The sequence below is a fragment of the Eublepharis macularius genome, chromosome 8, assembly GCF_028583425.1.
Source record: "Eublepharis macularius isolate TG4126 chromosome 8, MPM_Emac_v1.0, whole genome shotgun sequence".
Classification (NCBI taxonomy): Eukaryota; Metazoa; Chordata; class Lepidosauria; order Squamata; family Eublepharidae; genus Eublepharis; species Eublepharis macularius.
In genome coordinates this window covers 98,898,222-98,922,065 of record NC_072797.1, presented here as the reverse complement: position 1 = coordinate 98,922,065, position 23,844 = coordinate 98,898,222, and the positions used below count along the sequence as shown (strand labels likewise).

Below are 23,844 nucleotides of genomic sequence, written 5' to 3'. Positions count from 1 at the left end.
CTCTCCCCGCCTTCCTCCAGCCAGCTGGAAAGGGGGAGAGTTTGAAGGGAAGAACACTCTCTGGCAGGCTGCACTCAGCTGCTTGTCAGGGAAACCCCTGACAAGCGGCATGGAGAGGGGCATTTCAACCCCTTGACCCGAAGCTTCTGAAGCTACACAAATAGCTTTAGGAAACCCCATGAAAAGTGGCTGAGTCGGGTGAAATGCCCCTCTCCCTGGGCAGCAGCAGGGAGAAGGGCATAGGAAACCCCTGACAAGCAGCTGAGTCAGGGATTTAAATGTCCCTCTTTGTGCCACTGCACAGCAGCACAGAGAGGGAAATTTAAACCCTGGCAGGCTACACTCCGCCGCTTATCAGGGAAACTCCTGACAAGCGGCTGAAGCAAGGGTGAAATGTGCCTCTCCCTGCCACTGCGCAGTGGCATGGAGAGGGATATTTCAGACCCTTGACCCAAAGCTTCCCGAAGCTACACAAATAGTTTCGGGAACCTTTGATTTGAGGGTTCCTGAAATGGCCCCGGTATCCTGGGGCCATTTCAGAAATCTCGAATCTTTGCAAATCAGATCTGATTCGAGTATTTTTCCCAAATTGGAAACCTGAAGCACACACCCCTAATTACGACAGAGTGACTACAAAATTGGCGATGAAGATGGGATTGTAAGCATGGCCTTGTATAGAAAAATTGGGGAATTTAATCTAGAAGAGGAGGATTGGCAGCAGGACATTGAAAGACTGGGCCACTATTTTCAGGCAAATGAGATCACAGAGTCAGCTTTTCCTCAGGAAGATGTTAATAATAATAATAACAACATTAAATTTATATACCGTCCTTCAGGATACTTAATGCCCACTCAGAGTGGTTTACAAAGTGTGTTATTATTATCCCCTCAACAATAATCACCCTGTGAGGTGGGTGGTGGAAGCATACCACTATCCAGTGAGAACAAGAAGACCTCCTGGGTATTTGAGACACTATATTCGGGTGATTACAAAAGAAGAAGAAGAAGTAAAACTTAAAGGGGAGGGATGTAGTAAATGGATAGTAAAAAATTAACTGGAACCTAATTATGGGATGGAGGAAAACTCCATCCCCTAGATTGTTCTCTTACTTACTTTCTTTTTCTGTGTTAATTTGTTATACGTTGAGAATAAAGCAGTGTTACATTCAGTAGCTCCTGTGAGTACAGCGATTTGCTGTATTCCCACAGAGTGATTACAAAAATATGTTCAAATTCAGTTCTCTGAAGTAAGAAGGAGAGGAGCTGGATGGGTGAGTGAAATGTGCCCTGATTGGACGGTAGCTGTACCCTTGGGGGCGGAGTGAATTGCAGTTTTAGTCAGTGCTGAGGGAAAGATTTTCAGTCATCCTTTGTATATATCAGACAATGGTTCATTCTAGTTAAATCAGGCCAACTATGTGTGTTTTTGAGAGAAAGTGTTCATTCTGTCTAAGCCAGGCAAATTGTGTGTGCTCCTGGGTCAGTTTGCATATATCTGGGAGAGTGATTATTTTATCTAGGTCAGGCAAGATGTCTGGAAGAACCTGAGTAAATCTATCTCTGCATGGATGAGAGTCTCTCTAACAAGACATCTGACACATGAAGAACGTGTGTTGGGAGATGCAATGTTAGCCAGGAAGGGTAGTTTAAAAAGACAGAGCCGGTGGCAGGGCAAAGGCTTTGATATACATTGGAGCTGTGTGAAGGGGCTGTGAAATACCAGAAGGGAAACTTCAGCCCATTATAACCTTTCCAGGTCCAAGCCCAGCTCTGGAAGACAGCTCCAGCCCATTTCCATTCCTTGCTGCCCTCTGGTTGCGATTCCACAGTTTTAGACTGGAGAAGTGAAATTGACAGAGCCTTCTGGAGGCAAAGATGAAATTAACAAACCCTTTGAGGAGCAATCTCCACTGGCTCTCTTTTTAAACTATGTGTTCAGGCTAATATTGCGTCTCCCTACACTTAGCAAACATGCACTGAGGGCCAAGCTACACATGACGAATGACACTTGAACGGCAAGTGGATTGAGTGGAGGGCAAGTGAACAGGGAGAAATACACTTGCCGTTCAAGTGTCATTCGTCATGTGTAGCTTGGCCCTGAGGCATTTCATATAAAGAGACTCTGAGAGAAGGGGTTGTTCTGTTAGTGAAGATCTGTGCGGAAAACAGGTCTTTGTTATGGGGTCTGTGAATATATAACTGTTTTTGAAACTGTCAACTTAAGAATTATCTTGAAACCAATACTCTTCAGCCATCATGCTTATATACTTATAAATAAATTCTACTTATGATTAAATTCTACCTCACAGCCCCCTCTCTCCACATGCTGATTGTGCTGTCAGACTAAGAGATATAACAAAGCATTCCTATAATACCAGTTAAACAGGAGGTCTAAGGCAAAAATCTTTGATGGCAGTAAAATTTTTTGTGGGGGTCGGGGAGATAATATATAGGTCACCACAAACAGGTCAAAACACCCTGAGTGATCAGTGGAATTCAAACTCCAAAGGGAAGGTTTTCTCAAGGTAAAAGTCTAGGTAAAGTAGAGAACACCTGAAGCTCTGTTTGTGTGGAGACAAATGGAGTGTTGGTTATGACTAGACATGGCACGAACAGCATTACGAATGGAAAAAAACCCATGAACAGCCTGTTCGTCTGTTCGGGAACAAGCCGTTCGTGAGGCTCCATTCTAAACAAACAAGTGGTCATTGCAAGCCTCGTTCGTTGCCTTAGTCAGCCATTTGTCAAGCCAGACAGTCTGGGGCCTTTCAATCAATTCCCCTGGCAACGGCAGGGACTGAACTCTGACTGAACTCCTTTTGGCTTTAACCCTTCAAAGTACTTCCAGCAGAGAGTCCTGTTTTTGCCACTGTGAAGAGAAAATGACAACAAAGGGAAGGACCCATGGATCATGCCTTTCCCCGGGGGGGGGCAATCTCTCTGAAACTTGGGGGGTCTTTGGAGGACAGTGAGGACTATGTCCCCTGTAAATTTGGTGGGTATTGGACATTGGACAGTTTGTGCAGTGTTTAAAGGGCCCTGCCCCTTGCATGTGGCAGGAAAGGGCCCTTTAAACTATCAGCTGGCAGGCGGCAGGGGGGAATTCCCCCTGCCATCTGCCAGATGATAGTTTAAAGGGATCTTTAAGGGGCCAGGAACAATGAACAATGAACATGTTTGTGAACAGGGTCATGTTCATTACTGTTCGTTGTTCATTGTTCGTGGATGGCAACAAACAATGAACAGCTTGTTTGGGTTTTTTTCCATTCGTACCCATGTCTAGTTATGAATAGAGCCCTTATGATATAAGTTTAAGGTAACCTAAGGAGGCACTGAATTAAAGTTCTAAAGGTGAATTTTTTAAAAATTACAGGCCACTTTAAAAACCATAACACATGCTGTGCATGTCCTTGAGAGTTTCTCAAACTAGGTGAGATTTCCTCATCTTGCAAGAATTCAGCCACAGGGCTTCCAGCCCAAATGACATATGAATTCTTGTGAGAGGAAGAAATCTTTAAATATTCAGGAAATTCTGAATATAGAGAGGCTTACCATTCTGTTTTTAAAGAGACCTGGGAGCAAGGCCAATAGCAACTTTTGCTTCCAGGTAGGCAGCTAGTCAGTAGATTGACGGGTGGGATGGGAAGCTGTTGACGGGCAGGTGAAACATTGCCACCCCAAAGAAACTGCAGCCTGATGTAACTGCCTTGTTTGGCCTCGTTGTAGGAGTAGCCATGGCCACTAGGAAAAGTCATAGTCAGCATGCCAGAAAAAATCTCATCTGTTGATTTTCAGCCTGCCGTGTGCTGGAGCCCTGCCAACTAATACAGATACCCAAGGTTGGTTCAAGGAGAGATGGAACCTGTAATATAAATCCCATTAATTCACAGTGTTTTCCTATTTTTGCTTAATTTTTCCATTTTGTTGGACCTCTCCTTCTCTAGCATCTTGTCAATAACTAGCCATCCTGTGATGAAGAATTTCTGTCTATTGTTTTGGAAGATGTGGATCGGACTTCTGCAGTTTGACCAAGACTCAGACAATGACTTGGAACAAGAGCATTGTTTCTTCCCTCGTGTTTGCATCCGTGCCATGAAAATCTTCACCTGCTCATTCCCCTTAAGCCTCTATTAAAGGGACAGGACATTTTTCTACAGGCATGTTGGTCACTCAGTTCAGGCAAGAGATACCACGTGTCAGTTGCTGGGTGTGCCCCTTCATGCATGGAGCATATGAGTGGGTAATGCAAGTCTACACTAGGGCACATTGAATTAGGCATGGTAGGGTTGTTTGATATATTTCCCTTGATTGGTTTCTCAGCTCCCGAGCATCCTTTGCATAACCCCCTTACATGACCATCTTCTAACTTATTTTTTTATAAGTATCTTGATAGACTCTTTTCACCCAGTAACTTTTACAACAGCCTTCTTCACCCTTTCTAATAAAATCAAATTCTCTCTATTTTACTGGTGCCTACCTGAAAACAATTCCTTTAGTGTAGAAGTGAGCATTTTGATTGCCAACTGCCAAAGGGAAGTTCCTCTATTGCATTAATTCAGCTCAGGATGGTGATAAACTACATCACATTATAGAATCTGAGCCCCCACCTATGGAGCTACAGTGGATGACAGACAGGCACATGACCTTTTCAGAAGTGGCATCTCACCTTTGGAATGCCTTGAGGTTCACCTCTTGCCTACCTAATTCTATCCACGCGTTTAACAAATCTTTTCAGTTGTTTTATGATCTGCTTCTAACCTGAGGACATCATTTAGAACTGCTGAATGTTATTTTATGGTGCTTTTATGTCCCTGGCTTGTTTTGATATTGATAATTCTTCTGATGTTATGTTTATGTTTTTATTTTATTTTTACTTTGTGAGGTGCCTTGAGAGGTGGAATATACATATTTAGATAAGCAAATTCCTTTGGGGAGGGGCATTCCAGGCACTGCCAATTAATACTGTTTTTGTTAAGCCCTTGAGAATAGCCCTGGCCCTACTCTTATGGGAATCACTTGCAGGACAAAATTTACTCCCCCCCCTCCCCTATTCTTCATCTTCTTGTATCCAGCTTTTCCAATGGGAGCCTTCTATAATGAATGAATATAGCCAGGTGTTACCATATACTTGTACAGCATTTACTAGCAGCTCCAAAGGAATTTAGGAGACAAAGTTCCTAAAGTGACAAGGCAACTTTACGCTGCATGTATGTAAATCAGGTTGTGATAAGACAATAGAGCTGTGTAGTTTGTGCTGGGTGTGGGTTTAGAGAAGGTTTAGAGAAATAGAGATTGTTTTTCTGGGCTGTTACCAGAGGGTGTTTTTATTTCCAAATGGGACACAGCATGCCCTGCTTTATTTGGGAGCTTCCACATGATGCTGAGCTTTTTCCAAGCATGAATTCAACTTAAAAAGATAAAATGGTGGTATAGCTGTGGGCAGAACCTCTGTATGAAACTGCCTGTAGCCACTGGTGGGGGGGTTTACCTCCACCCTCAAAATGACGGCACTAAGCTTTAGTTTCAGCTCTAACAGTGACACAAGAACTGTGGCTCTCCCTGCCTGCCTCTAATTCATTTTCTGGTGCTTCCACTGCAGGGGCAAAATGTCAAACTCCCATGTGAGACCAGTCCTGGATTGAAACAGGAGGCATGCTTCAAGCTTGTATATATATTTTCTTGATGAACATCCAGAGAAGGAGCAAACATCTTCTTTTCAATTTATCTTATGACTTAGCATTTCATCCTCTTTCTTTGGCCTACTCAGTTACAGCTTGAGATTGGGACTGCGTTTTTAGGCAACAATGATATTTCAGTTTTCATGCAGTTCTACAAGCATACAGTGAAGTTAGGAATTCTGGTGCATCTAGAGAAACTAGGTCTTCTGTTCAGCAGGTCCCCCTGTGAGTTGCCCACTGCCCCACTGAGGGCCAGCAGGACAATTTTTTTTAAAAACAGTGCCTCGTTGCTGGTGTGATGTCAATGCAATGCTCTAGGATTTGGGGAAATTCTATGGTTTTACCATAGAATTTTGACCAAATCCTAGAGCATTGCATAGATTCCATGTTGGTGATGTAATGTCACCTGATATTTGCTAGGTGTAATGTTGCACTACTGGTATGGTGCCATTTCCCGCCATTCCGCGGGCCTCCCCCCACCACTGGTTGCCAATCAGTAGCTGACAACCATATGTGCTTCCTCATTTCTTCCCTCAGATGCCACTGTATGGGATTCCAACCTCCATTAAACATGGAGTGGAGGATGCATCAAAGAAGGTTTGAGCCCCTCCTGGAAATGCAGGGGGTGGGCTCATGGCCTCCCTGAAACTGCATTTTTATGAATTTGTGGAATCTTGAAAAACAGTCCATATTGCTGCTATAATTTTCTCAAAGTAGTGGCTCAAGGGGCTGCTGAATCTCATGTGTGCCTAGTCTTGAAGCAGAGGTAGCAGTTCCTACATTAGCACTGTTGCATAATCCAAAATGGCCTGGAAGTACTCATGGGCTGCTGGGCCTAATTAAATTAAAGCTTTCCACCTACAGTGATCTATATCCAATTAATATGGCTTTGACCCAATGGAGTGTTTTTGTGGAGGTAAGGATTCCTATCCACAGACAGCAACTTTTCTATTTCCCCCTTCCCACTGCAGTTCAGAGTGCCTCCTGAATGCAGCATTTTATCCTTCTCTCCATGAAAATGTTCCATTGCATCCAAGACTGTATTTGTAGATAGAATTTTAAAAGTATTAGTTATCACTGATGATCTTATGTTATTTTTTGAGACTGAGTATGCCCCTTCATAAAAGCCATTAATGGTTTAACAGTAACTTGAGTCCACAACAGACAGCATACAAATGGACAAACTAGCAGTTTTTAAGATTAACTTTAATGACGTTTATATCCAGAATACCTCTGTGCAGTAACTAATATGGCCAGATTCAAGCCTTTAAAGACATATAACAAAAGAGTTTCTAATTTCTCCCCAAACAGTAAAGTATCTATCTTATTGTTACATGTAAGTGCTTTTGCCAAGCGCATAAAAACAGACAGACCCAGTTAGCAGTTCTATAAGCACACTAAACTAATTTGTATAAACAATATTTGTTAAAACAGTTCATCCATAGTACTACACAAATATTCAAATGGGGAAAGAAAAATCACCTTTTCCAATTAGATTCAAAATTTGTTAATCATGTTCCAGGCATTAAACATTCTCTTATTTAAACAGATATAAGACTTTCTAAATTACTTTTAAAAGTAGCACTTGCTTTTACAGGTAGAAAGAGAAATCAAATTAAATGAAAACGTATGCTACAAAACATTTTGCAATACAGTCAGCTGTTGCAGTTTTTCTTAGCACATGAAATTGTCAAGTGTTGTCTCTTGAAATGACATTACGAATTTTTCTGTGGGATTTTGATTGTGACAGTCTTGACTTCCGTATATTCATGAACACCATGTTCACCCCTTAAAAATAAAGTGAAGAAACTGTGAAAATAGCCTTCACAACCAGATTTATTTCTGAACAAACACATCCCAGTTCACAGAGGGTGTTGTCAGATGGTATTTTATTTTACTCAGATGCCACAAATGTAAGAGGTAGAATCCTACAGTTATATGCAGCCTTGTCTGTGTGTACTCACAAAAACAATTTCTTCTGGAAATACATAAAACTGTTGTCAGTTTGTCACTATCGGGTTTTAAAGAAGAAGCCACTTCAGTGCACATAATCTTTTTCTGGTCAAAATGCTGGTTGTTTGCCTCAATAACAGGAAAATACAACTATCATATAAAATAGTGCAACTTTTGGACAAAAAAAATCCTAATCATTTATGGTAAAAATGATCCAAGAATACCATATTTTAGAGTGAATTTACATGATCGCTTTTTAATGAAGTGACATTTCCAAGTGATTTTTTTCTGTATTTCTTTCTGCAATACAGCTGAAATTCAGAGTAAAGATGGCCTCCTCCAAATAAGAAAACTGTAGAGATATTTTGCTGTAAAAATTGATCATGTGAGCCTGCCCTTAAAATTCTACAAGTTTCCTACAACTGAAAACCTCTGGATTTAACCTCCCCCCGACCCCGCATACACACTCAGACTTTACTTACAGCTCTCGCCCATTTCCTGACATTTTGAACCCTCCAAAAGGACATTGAGCAGACATTGCACTATAACAGTTAACCCTGCAAGAGGAAAGAGAAAGATGTCACTTTACATATAGACAACACTTCTGGGTAATAACACTGCACACTGAGTTTTCTTGATGGATTTTGCACTAGATACAGAATTTTAAAACTTAAGAAGAAACTTTAGCTGGAATTTATGTATTGTTTTCAAGATCTCTTAATTATGTTGCTACAAACGCTTCTGTATGTCAGTCAGCAATAAAATAGGAGCAACTGTTGAATATATGGGACTTAATTCCTTTCCACATCTTTTTGTACTATTTGCAACTACTGGAAAAACAAGTTCTCATTACCTAGAAAGGGAATAGGATACCACTCAGTTTGTTGTATGGCCCAGAGGCTGATAACCCAGAAGAGATCTCAATTCTAGGTTTTCCCGGAATGATCATGGATACATACACCTCATTTTCAACTGCAGCTTTTAATTTGCAAAAATGGTTCTATATGAGAGAGAGAGTGAAGGCAGGGAGTCCCGTGAAGCAGTTGGACTTTTAGACCTGTGCATGTTTACATCGATTGTTTAACAGGTAAAAGGAAATGGCCGGTCAAAAAAAGAGGAGGATCTATCCAGTGAGATAGTAGAAAGCATAAAAGGTCATAGTCAGATGGAAGGAAAAGGAGAGTTGATAGCAGATGAGCTTGTATATAATGAGCTTGTATAAAAAGGAACAAGAAGGCAAGAAACAGAGAGAACTGAAACCAGTGTCTTTTATATATTGTTGAAAAAATCTACAACTAATCAATGTCTTTTCTTAATTTATGCAGATATCGCCATAATGATTGTGCCCATTTTTATGCCCCCAAATTGAATGTGCATTTAATATCTTTGTTTCTATCCTGCAGCCCTAGGAGAACTAGTGCATTAGGATGTACTAGAGATAATCTGTCAAGGCAATCTGCCTACAAATCAAGGAGGAAGAAGGCTGTTTCCACACAGTTGGGTCATTCCCTCCCTTTGTTTGTTTTGCTGAGTTTTGCTGAGTCACTCCAAAAACTCAGCCTCCATACACACTCCCCAAAAGCACTTACCTTGTGCTTTGAGGTTGCAGGAAAGCCTCAGCAGTACTTGGAAAAAGTGGTTTGGGTGGGGAGGTTAAAAGAGCAGCCAAAAGGATACATACCATACCATTCCAGCCTGAAGAGCAGCAGCAAATGTCAGAGCTTTATCAAGGTCTTTGGTAAACACTGCAGCTGCTAAACCATACTGAGTATTATTTGCTCTTTTAATAACTTCATCTATACTTTTGAACTTCATGATTTGCTGGACTGGTCCAAATATCTGTTTCCAACCAAAAAACAAGTAATAAAAAAGTCAAGTGAATTAAGATCAATAAAAAAGAAGCCTGGAATATTATTTATGATGATGGTTTCTCCCATTTTCCAACCAGAAAAATCTCAAGATGTTTTCGCATGTACCCAAATCAGTGGTCTTTGACCAATCCAGCACAATGGATTGTATTTATAGCAGGCAGCAATGGGCCTTCTCAGGTGTTCGTTTTCTCTCTCTGTTCACCCACTATAAACAGTGAAACTGGAATCAGGATTCAGAGTCACCTACTCTTGCCTTACCTCACTGCATGTAGGAGGTCTAGACTGCACATTATTTAATGTGGAATCTCCCTGACTTTGCTATCTAGAACTCAAGGGTTCCATGTCATGTTGCCATGAGGAGGAAAGTTGTCTGTAAATTTTCGATTTACAATACAAACAACCAAAAAACACAGAAGTATGGATGAATAAATGTTGCCCAATCTTCCCAGCTCTTTCTCCGCCTTTACATGACACCAATAAAACTATCAGGGAAGGACCAACACTGGACCAATATTTGTTAATTAGTGATGCTTCCAAATCCCCACTTCTACCCGACCGACAAACTGAAACCAGACGGAGTGATTCAGATTTGTCTTGCCTTACAGAGAAGCACAAGTACACTGGCTTGCTGCCATTCTATCTGTGAAGAACTTGTGAAGGACACAAGCTATTTTTTCCATTGCTCACATTCTTACCCCTTCATCTAAGCCATATACATGAGTGATTATGCACATTTTTAAAAAAATCATACTTTTTGAGCATGTGATTAGGAATAGATCACATCAATGTGCTCATTCACCACTAGGGTTCATCTAGGTTGCCACCCCAGCATAGGTTCCAATCACCATTACCATGCAATAACAAGCTTAAAACGAAGAGTTGATCACAATTTAGCAACTGCTTTGGAACAGTTGCCACTTTCTTTTACAAAGGGCAGGATGTGTTTATATGCTCAGGGAACAGGCAAAACAGAATCTGCTAGCAAATGTGATTTGATTTTGAACATGAAATTACGTGCACAAATATCTGATAAGTTGTGCAATGTTTTACTGTGCTGGGAAAATACAAGGAGTACCAGCAATTGAGAATGGAGACCTTGAGAAGGACTAGCAAGTCTGCCAGTTGAAAGATACATTAAAATGGAATGTGCCAAGGAATGCTAATGTGATTATGCACTCTGTTGTACATTCAAAAGAAACTCTGTGTACAGCTGCTCATGCATGTCTGAAAGAAGACAAAAACCCCTATGATAAATGGAAGAAACCAAAAACTGTGGCAAGAGCAAAAATTGTACATACAAATTCTAAAACTGTACATAAAAGATTTCTGTAATCAATCAGAGGACAGTTGAAGTGGAACACCAAGTACAGCCAATGTGTGGAAGACCTACAAAATGGAAAGGGCAAAATCTATCCACTTTTATGAGGCTGGTACACATAAACTTTTCTGATGACATTAAATAGCAACACACATCTCAATTCTAGACACTGCCGCATTGAACTCTGAAAACATGGATTACATTCCAGTATAGAAAATATCTGAGATGATTTATTCTATCTGACACATTCCATGTAGATGACCCAAACTATGATAAATATCTTAAACACACACACACAAAATTGGATAAAGGTGCCTAAAGGAGGGTGGTGAAATAACAGTGTGCACTTTAATCTCTTTGTTTGATTAAATATATGTTCTGTGCAATTTTTGAAACAATGTCAACTGAAAATACAGAACGTCCTGAACTAGTGTACCTCCTCTTTGGCAATGCGCATGTCGTCTGAAACATCAGAGAAAACGGTCGGCTGGATGTAGAAGCCTTTGTCTCCCCATGGACCTCCTCCACATTCTAGTTTGGCTCCTTCTTTCTTCCCACTCTCAATCAATGAGAGGATTCGATCATACTGCTCCTTATCAATCTAAACAGAAAATATTGTACTGGTGTCAGTCTCTCCCACAGCACTTGCTTTGTCTCAAATGTTAACAAAACAGAAACAAAATTTTCACTAGCTGAACATGAAACAACTGGAGAGAAACAAATTACCTTGAAGTGTAGAACTGGAGCCCCTTCCCCCCTAAAGTTCAGCAGTTAGAAATGTTAAGCATAGAAAGAAAAAACCCAAATAACTCTGCCATGTAAAGTTTCATTGTTGTAGCCCTAGATTTTTCTGGAAGTTAGTTCAGTTGCAAAACTATGGATGTCTGCGCATGTTTGCAGAATCTGGATTCTTCATTGTACTTTTTAGCAAGGCCTATCACATTCAGAAGGGAGACAGGAGGACAATTTGGTTTGGGCCTCAGCCTCTGTGCCCAGTTGTTGGTCCTCCATAACAACTGGTTGGTCATTGTGTGAGACAGGTTGCTGGTCTAGATGGACCACTGGTCTGATCCAGCAAGGCTCTTCTTACATTCTTATTCTTACAGTCAAATGTGATCCCGTCTGCAGATACTTAAATCTGTGGATCGGAGTCACACTGATAGAAGTTATTTTTTTTAACAAACTTCAGGGGACTCAAGTTGTCTGCACAGGGAAAGCTCCTATTGGGTGGGCAGGCTAAGTCACATCACCATGGTAGTGAAGCAGGGTAGTGAAGTCACATCACCATGGTAGTGAAGCAGGGGATAGATGTGCATGTGTGTGTGTGTGGGGGGGGGGGAAGCTGCCACTGAGGCAGCAAAGCCTCGGTCTATGGGTGTCCAGACTGGGGGTGGGAAGCCACCACAGTGAAGCTGAGGGCAACCAGGCTGGGCGGAGGGAGCTGTTGCCACCACCATGGTGAAGCTGGTTCAGGTAGGCTGGAGGGAGCTGCCATGCTGAAGCTGGGGAAGGCTGGGGAGGAAAAGCAGGGCAGAGAGGTTGAAATCCCCCTCCTGCAATTCTCATGGTCCCTGCTTGTATATTCTAATAATCAAATGTGGTCCCCTCTATGGATACTTAAATCTGCGGTTTAGGGACATATTGACAGAAAACAGACAGTTTGGCAAACTTGGGAGACTTCCCAGGTTTACAGAAAAATCTAAAAACATTTTAAAAATATACTGGGGTGTTACCAGAACTGCTCTTTATTATAATGGGGAATTAGCTGCAGCAGTCTGTAACTATTAATATTAAGCGAGGATCATAACCTATGTTTACGGAGGTCCCGATCCCAGACACTCTAGTGAAAAAGAGGCAGACAAGGAGTAAGGTCCAAACACGTGTATTGAGTGTAGCGTAAGCCTAGCTTGCACAATCATACAAAGAACATACAAGGTCTAAGAAATATAGCGTAGGAAATACAGAGACGTTCGCATTAGCTGGTTCCCAACGATGGTAAGGGAAATACTCACAATCCTGGAGCGAAGCAGAGACACGGCAGCGAGGGTGGCCCAATGCCAGCACTGGAACCACAGACGGACAGCAAGGAGGTCTGGATAGGGAATGGCCGAGGCACCGAGTGGTCTGGGAGACCAGCTTAAATACCCCAAAACGTACCCTGGGGCTGGTGCTGTACTTGGTGGTTCTCACAGATTAAAACAAAGGGTCTAATGGGCTACTGAATGGCTTGGATGGGCCACTTTGGTAATCAGATTGTGATAAGTGACACCTCAGGAAGAGGGGACAAAAGAGGGAGGGGGAAATCCAAGTGGGCTGAAAGGATGTTCCAGCGGACAGGGCTTGTCCTGATGTCATCAGCTTTGGAATGCGGAGGTTTCTTTGAGATGCATTCTTTAAGTGCTTGGGATGGTCGGCACTTAGTTCCTTCTCCGGGGCGGCTCCTAAGATATGCAGAGCGGGGCGAGGGGCTCTCGCTGCGGACGTGGTGTGCCCGCTTCGCCGAAATGGCTTCTCAAAGCAGTCTTCTTCCCAGGGTCTTCTGGCTGCCTAAGAACATGGATGCCGGCTGGGCATAGCTGGGGCTGGATAGCAGGCTGCCCGGTAGCGAGGGCAAGCTCGGCGACCGGCCCGCGGGAGGCTCCAGGCGGGAACTGACCAGGGAGCGCCTAGCCAGGCTCGCTGGAGGTTTCCCCGGCAGGCGCCCGGCTGCTAGCAGCGGCTTGGGCCCATACGAGGCAGGCTTCCATGGAGGCAGCGGGAACAACACTTTAAAACACAGTCCAAAGCAGGGAACAGGCACGGTCCGTGGCAGATGGCAAAGCAGGCACGGGGCACACTTGTAGCAAAGTCCAAACACACACTGGGAATTCCAGATACAGGTCAGGGCAGGGCTGCCCAGAAAAAGAGTTCTTTGTGCAGTTAACCACACATGGAGTCAATGAACTACACAGTCTATAGCAGCAGCAAGGCAATTGACACGCAGGCAGGAAACTGACACGTGTATCAGAGCACACACGTGCAAAGCAATCTTTGGTGTAGCAGTGAAACAGTAATGCAGGAAACTTTAACACAGTTCATGGCAGGCCTTAAAGCAGGGGAGGGGGCCTACTTGGCAACAGGGGGGAGGGTGTTAAATTCCTTCTCAAAACAAAAGCATTGTCTGTGCTTGTGCAGGGAATGCACCTACCCCTTCCTCCATCAGTGGGGGCTGTGAGGCTGCGAGTTGTGCTGGGCTGTGTCAGCAGCAGTGGAGGATGGGAGCTGTGCCAGGCCTGGAGGTGGTGGCATGGGGCCCACCTAAGAATGGGAATAGCCCAGTAGCCCAGGCCTCTCTTGACCTCTGATCTCTCTCTCTCTCTCACGCACACACACACAGATACAATTCACCTCTTTTGATGAAGAGTTTTACATTCCTTTGTATATCAGAATGCATAATGCCCCTGTACAAGGATTATAAAAAGCATTTCCAAAGCCAAGTGTTGGATCTTTTTGATTTTTTAGAAAATGATTTCAACCTCTGCTAAGGACAGCTGCTGACAATGTTGGAGCATAGGAGTAGCTCCATTGGATGGGAGTAGGGTTGCCAGCTCCAAGTTGGGAAATTCCTGGAGATCTGGGGTTGAAACCTGGAGAAAGTTGTGTTTGGGGAGGGAAAGAACCTTGGCATGGCCTAATTCCATAGAGTCCACCCACCAAAGTAGCCATTTTCTCCAGGTGAACTGATCTCTGTGGCCTGGAGACCAGTTGCAATTCCAGGAGATCTCCAGCCACTACCTGGAGGTTGGCAACCCTAGGTGGGAGCAGGATGTTAGAAAGCTGCCTATTATATTGCTGGCATGGCATTTTTATGGCAGAACAACATATCCATGTCATCCACTAGGGATGGTGACTTTTTAGCATACAAATGGGTCTCCATGGAGTCACCACCATACAGATATTTTTCTACAGTCTCTTCCATATGATGCCTGTAACTTTTACAGATGTTTTGAAGTGCCTGTATGTATGCTATTACCTGTGTTTAGACAGGAGAGGCTTGAGCCTGCTGCTCCATTAATTCCCGGACACCAGAAAATCCTACTCCAGAAAGTGTACTTTCACTGCTGTATACCAGATAATTGATCCAGCTTAAGTCTTTGTATACTGACTGGTTGCAAATGGTTTGAACTTTAACTCTGAATCTTTCCAAAGCATTGTAATTTTTTTTAAAAAAAACAAACCTTTCAGCCTTTGGCTGTACAAATAGAGAAGTAGGCTAGTATACTATTTCTGTCATATAGTAAGAGAACTGAAGAAAAGCATCTATTTATCCATGAGCAAAACCTTTTTACAAGTCCCCTCAGCTAAGAACTAGGCAAGCCCAATTCCTAATGAAAATTATGACTTCACATGTATCACACATTACAGGGGTTCTGTGTCCTTCTGCAGGGCCAGGTTAAGGTGTCAGATTAAATGGGAAGATACAACCACTGGACATAAAGGCACCTGGAGATCGGTTTTCTAAAGACAACCTAGACAGGGAACAGGAAGCAGGAGTCTACCTGAGACAGCCAAACCAGGAAAGCCTTGCAGAGATTATGAAAAAATTGCAGGAGCAGGTTTAGAACACAGAGAATGAGAGCTTCACATGTTGGTGCACCAGTTCTGTTGACCCATAGGAGGAATTTTGTAAGGATAGGAAAAGGCAGGGACTAATCATAGTGTGGAGAGGTAGAGCAAGGCAAACAGCTCATAATACTACTTTGGCTCAAGGACAAATGTGTTTTCTCCAAGAGCTGCAGTCTGTCTTTGGAACATATCTGTGGTTAATAATCTTGAACCAAAGCATCATTGTTGAAAGTTACCTGTGGACCCTGTTGTACACCAGGAGTCAGAGGATTTCCCAGGATATTTTTCTTGGCTCTGGCAACACTCCTGCGCACAAATTCTTCATATATTGGCTCTTCCACAAAAATCCTCGATCCAGCTACGCAGCACTGACCTTGATGGTAAAACAGGCCAATGTGTGCGAACTCTACAGCACTGTCCACTGCAAAAGATACATTCACAAAATGATGCCTGCCTGCTATACTGTTGGCTTTAACATGGTCGGGTATACAATGACACTGTAAAATGGTGTTGTGATCTCAATTTTTGCTTTAGATAAACAACTCCCAAAGCAAACTGAAAATAAAAGGCAGATCAACACAACAGATATATACAATTGCTTTTCACAAGAAATCAAAGGGGAATTTGCCACTTACAATCAGCATCTGCAAATATGATATTGGGGCTCTTCCCTCCAAGTTCTAGGGTGACCCTCTTCAGATTACTTTTTCCAGCAGCTTCTTTGATCTTTTTGCCAACCTGAAAGAGGGCACAGATTAAACAAATGGAAATTGTAACCTTGTATTCTAGACCTGATCTGGATAGCCCAGGCTAGCTTGATCTCACCACATCTCAGGATATAAGCAAAGCCAGTCTTGGTTAGTACTTGGATGGAAGACCACCAAGAAAGTCTAGGGTTACTATGCAGAGATAGGCAATGGCAAAACCACCTCTAAATGCCTTTTGTTTTGAAAACTCTACAGGGTCACCATAAGTCAGCTGCAATTTGATGGCACTTTTCACCTCCACTCAAGACCCAGCTGTTGCTTTACAAGAGATTAAAACTGAGCATCATGGGGCAATTGCTGCTTTAAAAGGAAACATATTTTAGAGGTAGAGTTCACTGTACAGGCCTCTTAAGATTCCTCCTAGGATCTTGCAATGATCCTTATGATAAAATGGGGGATCCTGGGAAGCCAAACAGAGTTGTAGTCATTCCTCCCCTACTGGTGTCATTGAAGCTGTCCCAAGCCCTTCTTCTCTCACAAAACAGTATAGAGCGAACACTAACTTTAAATGTAATTTTACTTACAAAAGTTTTGGAAAGTGCTGCTATAAGTTAGGATCAATTTTATCTCCTAGGATTTTTTCTTTTTTGTTTGAAAGAATATTCCTTTGATTCAAATGCTGTATAAATGTGTTTAAGGTTATTATAACAATGAACAAATCATTACCGTGACATTGTTTAAAAAGCTCACTGCCAGAAAAAGTCAACAGAGTTACACAAAGCAAGTCAGGCATTCAGTCATTGGCCAAAATCAGAACTGTACAGATTCCTGTCTACAGTTAATTGACAATGTTAGGAAAATACCTCAGTAGAGCCCGTGAATGCCACTTTGTCTATATCCATGTGATTGGCAATGGCTGCTCCAGCAGTGGGTCCATATCCTGGCACAATGTTCACAACACCAGGTGGGAATCCTGCCTGGATTATAGAGGGGGAAAGCCACTGTTGAAACTTTTCATCATAAAATCATACTCACTGAATTTATTCTGCTTCACATTCTCCTCTAACTAGGCTGTAGAGCTCCCCCAGAGCATGTTTCCTGCCCCTCTGCAGTTAGTACAGCAGTTTGTGCAGGGCCCAAGGAAAAAGGATAAAATTTACTGATCCCCTGTGCCATGATTATCTGGCACAGCTGTAAGCCCATTGCCATGATAATTTCATGGTCATGAAATAATTTCAAAATGAAACTAGGCTCCCCCCCCTTTCATAACTCATGGCATTTTATGTATGGGATGGGACCCTCCATGGGTGTGGGGCCTGGATTACAAGTTTGTAATGGGCCCAGAGAAATGATGCTTGGGCCCTGACTGTGTAGTTTCAAAGTGAAATGCCTGCTGCGTAAGGGAAAGTGAGGCTGCTGCAGGATCATTTCCATCCTGGGAACCTCACCCCCACTCCATTTCTCTTATGCCCCACCCAAGGGAAGCTACATCACAGTTTCAAAACCACCGGGACACAAAGATAGCCGTAATTATGCATTGTTTATGTATGTGGTCAGCCCTCATCCATCCTAAGGGCTCAGACTCTAAAGTTCATAATGATATCATTTCACCCACACTGGTTTTTAGGATTAATTTATAGACTATCTATCTTTTGTACAGAGTTGTCACTGCTCTAGGAAGGCCACCAAAAATGGATAAAAGATACGATAGCCAACGGTAAAAATAATGTTAAGAAATTTTAACAAAGTCTGAAAGTATCTTAAAGATGAACAAATTTACTGTAGCATAAGCTTTCATAATCTGTATCTGCAGATGCAAGATCAAATAGCTCCACTATATTCAAGTTTATATCACAATAAATCTGTTACTCTTTAAGCTGTCACAAGACTCCTCAGTTTCCTCTCTGGAAACAATTTTAAGAACATGACTCCCCAGAAATTATTCCCAATATAAGTCACTAATAGGTAAACTGCTATATTAATAGCCAAGTGGCCCTGATCTGAGGATACTGAAATTTGGAAACAGGAGCCAGGCTAGGCAACCATTAGCCCGTATTCCAGGCTTGGTTTCTGTCAGGAAAAGGCAGAGAGGGGACAAAGTCCTTTCCAGGGCTGTTTTGGCCTTTAAGGGAGGACTTATTGGGATCAGGCCCAGAAGCAACCACTGGTGACTTGATACCTGACTCATCCAGGCCTGGCTGCTTGCTACTGCTCAACAGCAACTCCCACCCCACCTGGCCCATGTAGTGTAGCAGTTTCAGAGTAGGATCTGGGAGACCCATGTTCATATCACCACTCTGCTATAGAAGCTCACTGGGTGACTTTGATCCAGTCACGCATTCGCTATGTAACCTACCCTTCGGGGTGTTTTGAGGCTAACATGGAGACAAGGAGAATGATGGAAGCTGCTATGGGCAGTATATAAATGAGTTAAATCAATATAGATGAAGATGAGGAGCAGATAAAGGGTAAGTTGTTTAGTGGGTTTGAAGGAAAGAAGGATGTAGGGAAAGGTGAGCATATGGAGGCTGCCAGGAGGAGGAAAAGAGGAAATAGTGTGGGCAAGGGGATACAGGGGGAAGTGAAGTACCCCCCCTTAAAAAAAACCCTTGCAAGTTCTCCGCCGTGCAACTGGGCCTGGCCCAGCTGGCACCACACCACTGGACAATAGGAGAGAGGCTGCTGGGGGGGGAGGTGAAGACGGGGCAGACAAAGGTGGTGGGAAGGTGACAAGGAAGCAGGAAAAGGGGGAGAGGCTATGGGGACAGGGAAGGGAAAGAGAACATAGTGGGGGGAGGGAAAATGAGAAGCCCCCTGCAAGTCCTTCTGTCCTCCATTTGTAAAAGTATATTGTCCCACTTCAGAGCGCAGGTGGGGTATCACATTTTGGAATGAATAAAATGAATCAAGAGTCTTGTGGCCCTCACAGACCAACAGATGTATTAAGGCATACATTTCCTTAACCAAGAAACCACCTAGTCAGAATGCTTCCTCACATTTGAATTCTCTGCAGATAGAAACTGCTATATCAGGGAATGTTCTGTCCCTTCTTCTTGCTGTGCTAGTTTTCCATGTAGAGAAAGATGTTTTTACACATAAGCATTCAAAAATTGCCAGGAAGGCTGCAAGTCTAAGCCTGCTTCTAAGAAGTAAGTTCCATTCAAGCGAGACGTAGGCTGGATCTACGCATGCATTTCATTCTGCTGCATGTATAGATTAAGCCCAAGTCTTATTTGCTTGAACAAGACTTAATTCAGAAAGATGCTTAGGCTGGCAGCCTTCTAGCAGTAGTTTTATTCAAGGCTCACTGAACCTGACAGTTTCGTGCCATTTCTCTCCAGTTAATGCTTAGTGCAAATATTTCAGGTAGAAAGTTAAATGAAAATATCAGCAGCATCCCACATTTCCCTGCTCTGATACTCATGTGAACACCCAAACCACCAGCCAGTACCAAACACTTGGGGTTTTTTTGTTTGCTTTTGACTGCAGAAAGCAGGGATGCTTGCCAACATATTCCATTTCCTAAGCTGCTAATGATTTGTTTTCTGAGCAATTTAGGCTGAAAAATATGTGAGCTTCTTGCCCTTGATTTGCTTCAGTGGTTTGCAGCACATTACAATTCCCCAAGACAAGGCGAGACATGCTGTGAGGTGGGCTGGCTTAAAATAGATGACTGCCTGTAAGCAACACTGAAGTAAGCCTTCATTCCTTCCCATTTGGAATATACATACAGTAGCTTTGCTGTGGCCGCTCACCTCCTTAATGAGAGAACCCATATGAAGAGCAGTCAGAGGAGTTTGTTCTGCTGGTTTGATGACCACTGTGTTTCCACAGGAAAGAGCGGGGGCGATCTTCCAAATAAACATAACGAGAGGGAAGTTCCACTGAAAAGGCAGTATGAAGAGAGGCAACGTCAGTATACCATATTATTAATTCTCTGCACATTGTTTATATTTTCCAGTGCTTTGCTGAACTTGTGAATGTTCATGGTCAACTGGCAGCAATGAAACAGGCAATTGTGTGCAGGGCTGTCCAATACCCACTGGGACTGATTGCAGGGATTCACTTATCATGACATAGGTGAACCAAAGCTGACATTTCTCCCTTTGAGCATGTGAGCAGAGGGTTTTTTTCTAGGATGGGCTGAGATGACAAAACCTCTCAGAGCTGTGCAACATGCACAAAAGGTTTCCTGCCCTGTCTGTCTGTGGCAATGCCCAGAAGAAGGTACCTCCATTTTCCTAGGGGCATTCTCCTGTGCTTTAGCTGGCAGCCACAGTCCCAAATCCAGGAACGTGAACTCATTTTCTCCAAATCTTGAAATCAGATCCTCATGTTAACCGCATATATGTTAATTGGACTGATATATACATCCATTTCTATCTCCCTTTGCTAAGTAAAACTAGTTTACTGCATGCTTCCCTCTAGCTTATTTTGTTGGTCATAACCCTAGCTCCTCTTTGGGTACCCTACATCTTTGGAGAGGACTCAGCCATTGGCCCTGTCTTCTCCCCTTAATAGCATTCTGGAGAATGCAGTCTGCTGAAAGACAAGTCATGTAAAAGGTCTTCATGACTGTGAGCAGCACGGCTGCCCATTTGCTGCAGGCAGCATCAAGAGTGTAAAATTCCATTCATCACTGCTCGAGAGGCTGTTTTTTATGCATCTGCAGAATACTGTCCAAGCACCAGCTATTTGCTGCCCTGTATTAGATTTTAATGCTGAAGTAACAGCGGGATCACCTAGTTCCTAGGTCCAGCCTTCAGCAATGACAATGGAATCTCAGGAGTTGAAAAGGAAAACAGAGAGCTGAAAAATAGGTTGCTGCCAATCCAAGGCACTGCCTAATGGCCAGAGAAGGCTGACATTGCAACACAGGAAAGAGGGAGGCTGTCAGGACTTTAATCCAAAGCTCCAAACTGTATTTCTAATCTATTTTCTGACAATACTGAATTTCAAAAGCCCTCAATCTCCAATTATTCTTCATGTTTCTCTCTTAATAATATAAAACAGAAAGGTATTTAAATCAGAGAATCCTTTGTTTGTTATATGAATGGCTTTAACTTACAGGAATGATTTGGCCACAAACTCCAATAGGCTCACGTCTTGTAAATGTGAAATAGTTTCCATCTACACAAGGTAACAAAAACACATTCAATGAAATGCATGTAGTATAAAAGAACACACACCTTTTTAGTGAGTAGAATCCACATGCTATTATTAAAAGATATGGTAGGAAGGAAAAGATAAATAGATGTAGATTCAATAATGACCAAGCAAACACGTTGGAAAGGTGAAGATGGCTTCACTTTTGACATTACAACTCTAGTAACAGAGAATGACATTTCAGCAGGTGCAGCTCATTGTATTACAATGCTGCAAGGGTTTGAACAGTTGAAACTGCTGAAATACCTGCCTCTTCCTGGGGCTTTTTAAAAGGAAAGTTTGAAACCGCCCAATAGTATGTGTTTATAATTTGCACACATAGTATGTTCCTCTACAGGCATCCCCATTTGTCTTGTGTATTCACACCTGCTTTGTTGTTTATAGTCACATTCCATGACATTTACAGTGAACTCTAAGCAGAATTACACACTTCTAAGTCCACTGAAGTCAATGGGCTTAGAAGGGAGTGACTCCGCTGAAGATTGCACTGCAAGACTGCCTACACTGAGTAGGAAAAATCCTTAGAACCCATCCACCCGGCCCACATTTCCATGTAAGTTCCTGATTTTTATAAGGCATGTTTTCCCCTGAGGATACTAATTTCTTTAACTGGAGGTAAAAAAAAAAACCGCACTTGATCAGTACTGTGCTCATAAACCTCTGAATGACTCACCCATGGGGATGGTTCGTCCTTGGATTTTATCAGCCCAGCCTGCACAATAGCGTAAAGAGTTGAGGCAGCCTCCTAAGTCCATTATATAGGAGTTGGCAAAAAGCTTTCCCCCATCAATGCTCTCCATTGTCTAGGACAAAAGAAATCAATCAATAAAAAGTTCAGTGATCTACAACCACAAGCAAGTTAACTGTTATATTAAGTGAGCCATCATGGTTCTACACTGGAGTTAAGATGAAGCAAGCAAAGGCGAGTAGCAATTGACTTTGACAGAATCTAGTACAGAATACCTGGGAATTCAGCTATGGCACGCTCTGCCTACCTTCACCAACACGATGTACCTTGTGGTCTTACCCCACTGCTCTTGCTGCATCAAAAGCAGCAGTCACAGGGCCGAGGGAATGGAAACACACAAATAATAAATGATTTTACTAACTACTAAGGAAGCCGTATGAATTGATTACAAAGCAGCTAGCTGCTATCAAAAGAGAGATCATCATTAAAAGAAGTTCATGAAGTAAAATAAACCTATTAATTTCTACTTCAGAGTGACTGATTGCTTTGGGATTATGGGTTTTTTTTTTTTGGTGCATGTTACCAAGACGATTGAGGATGAAATTTGCCTTTCCATGAAACAAACAAGTAAATGAGGACTTGGCATTTTAAACTAAGCCCGAGCTGAGCCTTTTATTACTTTATTTATTTAGGCGTCTCAAATCTCATAGACTCCAGTGAGATACAATAGCTCAACTCTGCACAGGATTGCAGTCACAGACTTTTAATCTGCTCTGTTCCAAAAATTAAGGGCAACTGACAATTCTTTTAAACAAGCTAAATAATCATCATACTATAAAAGAGGTCCCTCTAGTCCTTAAAGACTGTATTGGGTGGTAGGCAAGAGATTCCATTCATAAGGCCAAGGGGCTTAATAGTAACTAGAGGTGGGCACAGACCAGGAAAACTCCATGGACTGCCAGCCTGTGGACCACAAACTTTTCATGGACCAGCCTCATTCATGGACCAGTTAGTCAGTCTGTGGTCCATCACTTCTGGCAGCCCTGGCTCCACCCCTTTCACACCCAGAGAGCCCAAACTCACAGAGAGTCTTCAATATCCTCTAGTCCAGCAACCCTCCAAGTTTGGTCAAGATTGCATTTCAGACGTCCGAGTTACAGATGCTCAAAGCTGCCACCCTCAGGAAACTTGCAGTAGGTACTGGTGTCACAAATGCCAATTGACTTGCATTGGCTAGCAGCACCAAAAAGTTGCAATGAGGCAAAATCAAACAGAAAAGGGTGAGGGAAGAGCCCCCTCACTCACCACACAGACACCTTCCCAGCCGAATTAATTCTTGCTGTTTGCTCGCATAGAAGAATGGGAGCTCTCTGATTGGCAGGCAGAGCTGCCTATCAAGTTTTTGAGGGCTAAGCTTGGCTGCAGAACGTCCACCCTTCCATTGCAGAATGGGAATTCTCTGGTTGGTAGGCAGAGCTGCCTATCAAGGTTTTGAGGGCTAAGATTGGCTGCAGAACGTCTACCCCTCCGTTGCCTAGGGAAATTCTTGTTCCTTGCTCCATAGAGCAGAATGGGAGCTCTCTGGTTGGCAGGCAGAGCTGCCTATCAAGGTTTTGAGGGCTAATATTGGCTGCAGACCATCCACCCCTCCATTACAGAATGGGGATTCTCTGGTTGGCAGGCAGAGCTGCCTATCAAGGTTTGGCTGCAGAAATCCACCCCTCCGTTGCCTAGGGAATTCATTCTTGTTCCATGCTCCATAGAGAAGAATAGGAGCTCTCTGGTTGACAGGTAGAACTGCCTATCAAGTTTTTAAGGGCTGCGAAAGGTCTGTGGACATCCCCTCCATTGCATAGGG

The 23,844-nt window shown here is 42.8% G+C and overlaps 1 protein-coding gene across 1 annotated transcript in view; it reads right to left on the bottom strand.

Moving 5' to 3' along the window:
* Positions 1 to 6,866: 6,866 nt before the first annotated feature.
* Positions 6,867 to 23,844, bottom strand: part of ALDH1A1 (aldehyde dehydrogenase 1 family member A1) — a 37,287-nt gene continuing 20,309 nt past the window's right edge. The window contains exons 4-13 of the mRNA XM_054986133.1: positions 21,972 to 22,101; positions 21,201 to 21,262; positions 19,888 to 20,016; positions 16,996 to 17,109; positions 16,061 to 16,163; positions 15,662 to 15,846; positions 11,257 to 11,421; positions 9,313 to 9,470; positions 8,114 to 8,188; positions 6,867 to 7,466 (exon numbers count right to left, since the gene is read on the bottom strand). Coding sequence (XP_054842108.1) covers positions 7,394 to 7,466; positions 8,114 to 8,188; positions 9,313 to 9,470; positions 11,257 to 11,421; positions 15,662 to 15,846; positions 16,061 to 16,163; positions 16,996 to 17,109; positions 19,888 to 20,016; positions 21,201 to 21,262; positions 21,972 to 22,101 — 1,194 coding nt within the window. The 3' untranslated portion in view covers positions 6,867 to 7,393. The remainder of the gene's footprint in view (positions 7,467 to 8,113; positions 8,189 to 9,312; positions 9,471 to 11,256; positions 11,422 to 15,661; positions 15,847 to 16,060; positions 16,164 to 16,995; positions 17,110 to 19,887; positions 20,017 to 21,200; positions 21,263 to 21,971; positions 22,102 to 23,844) is intronic.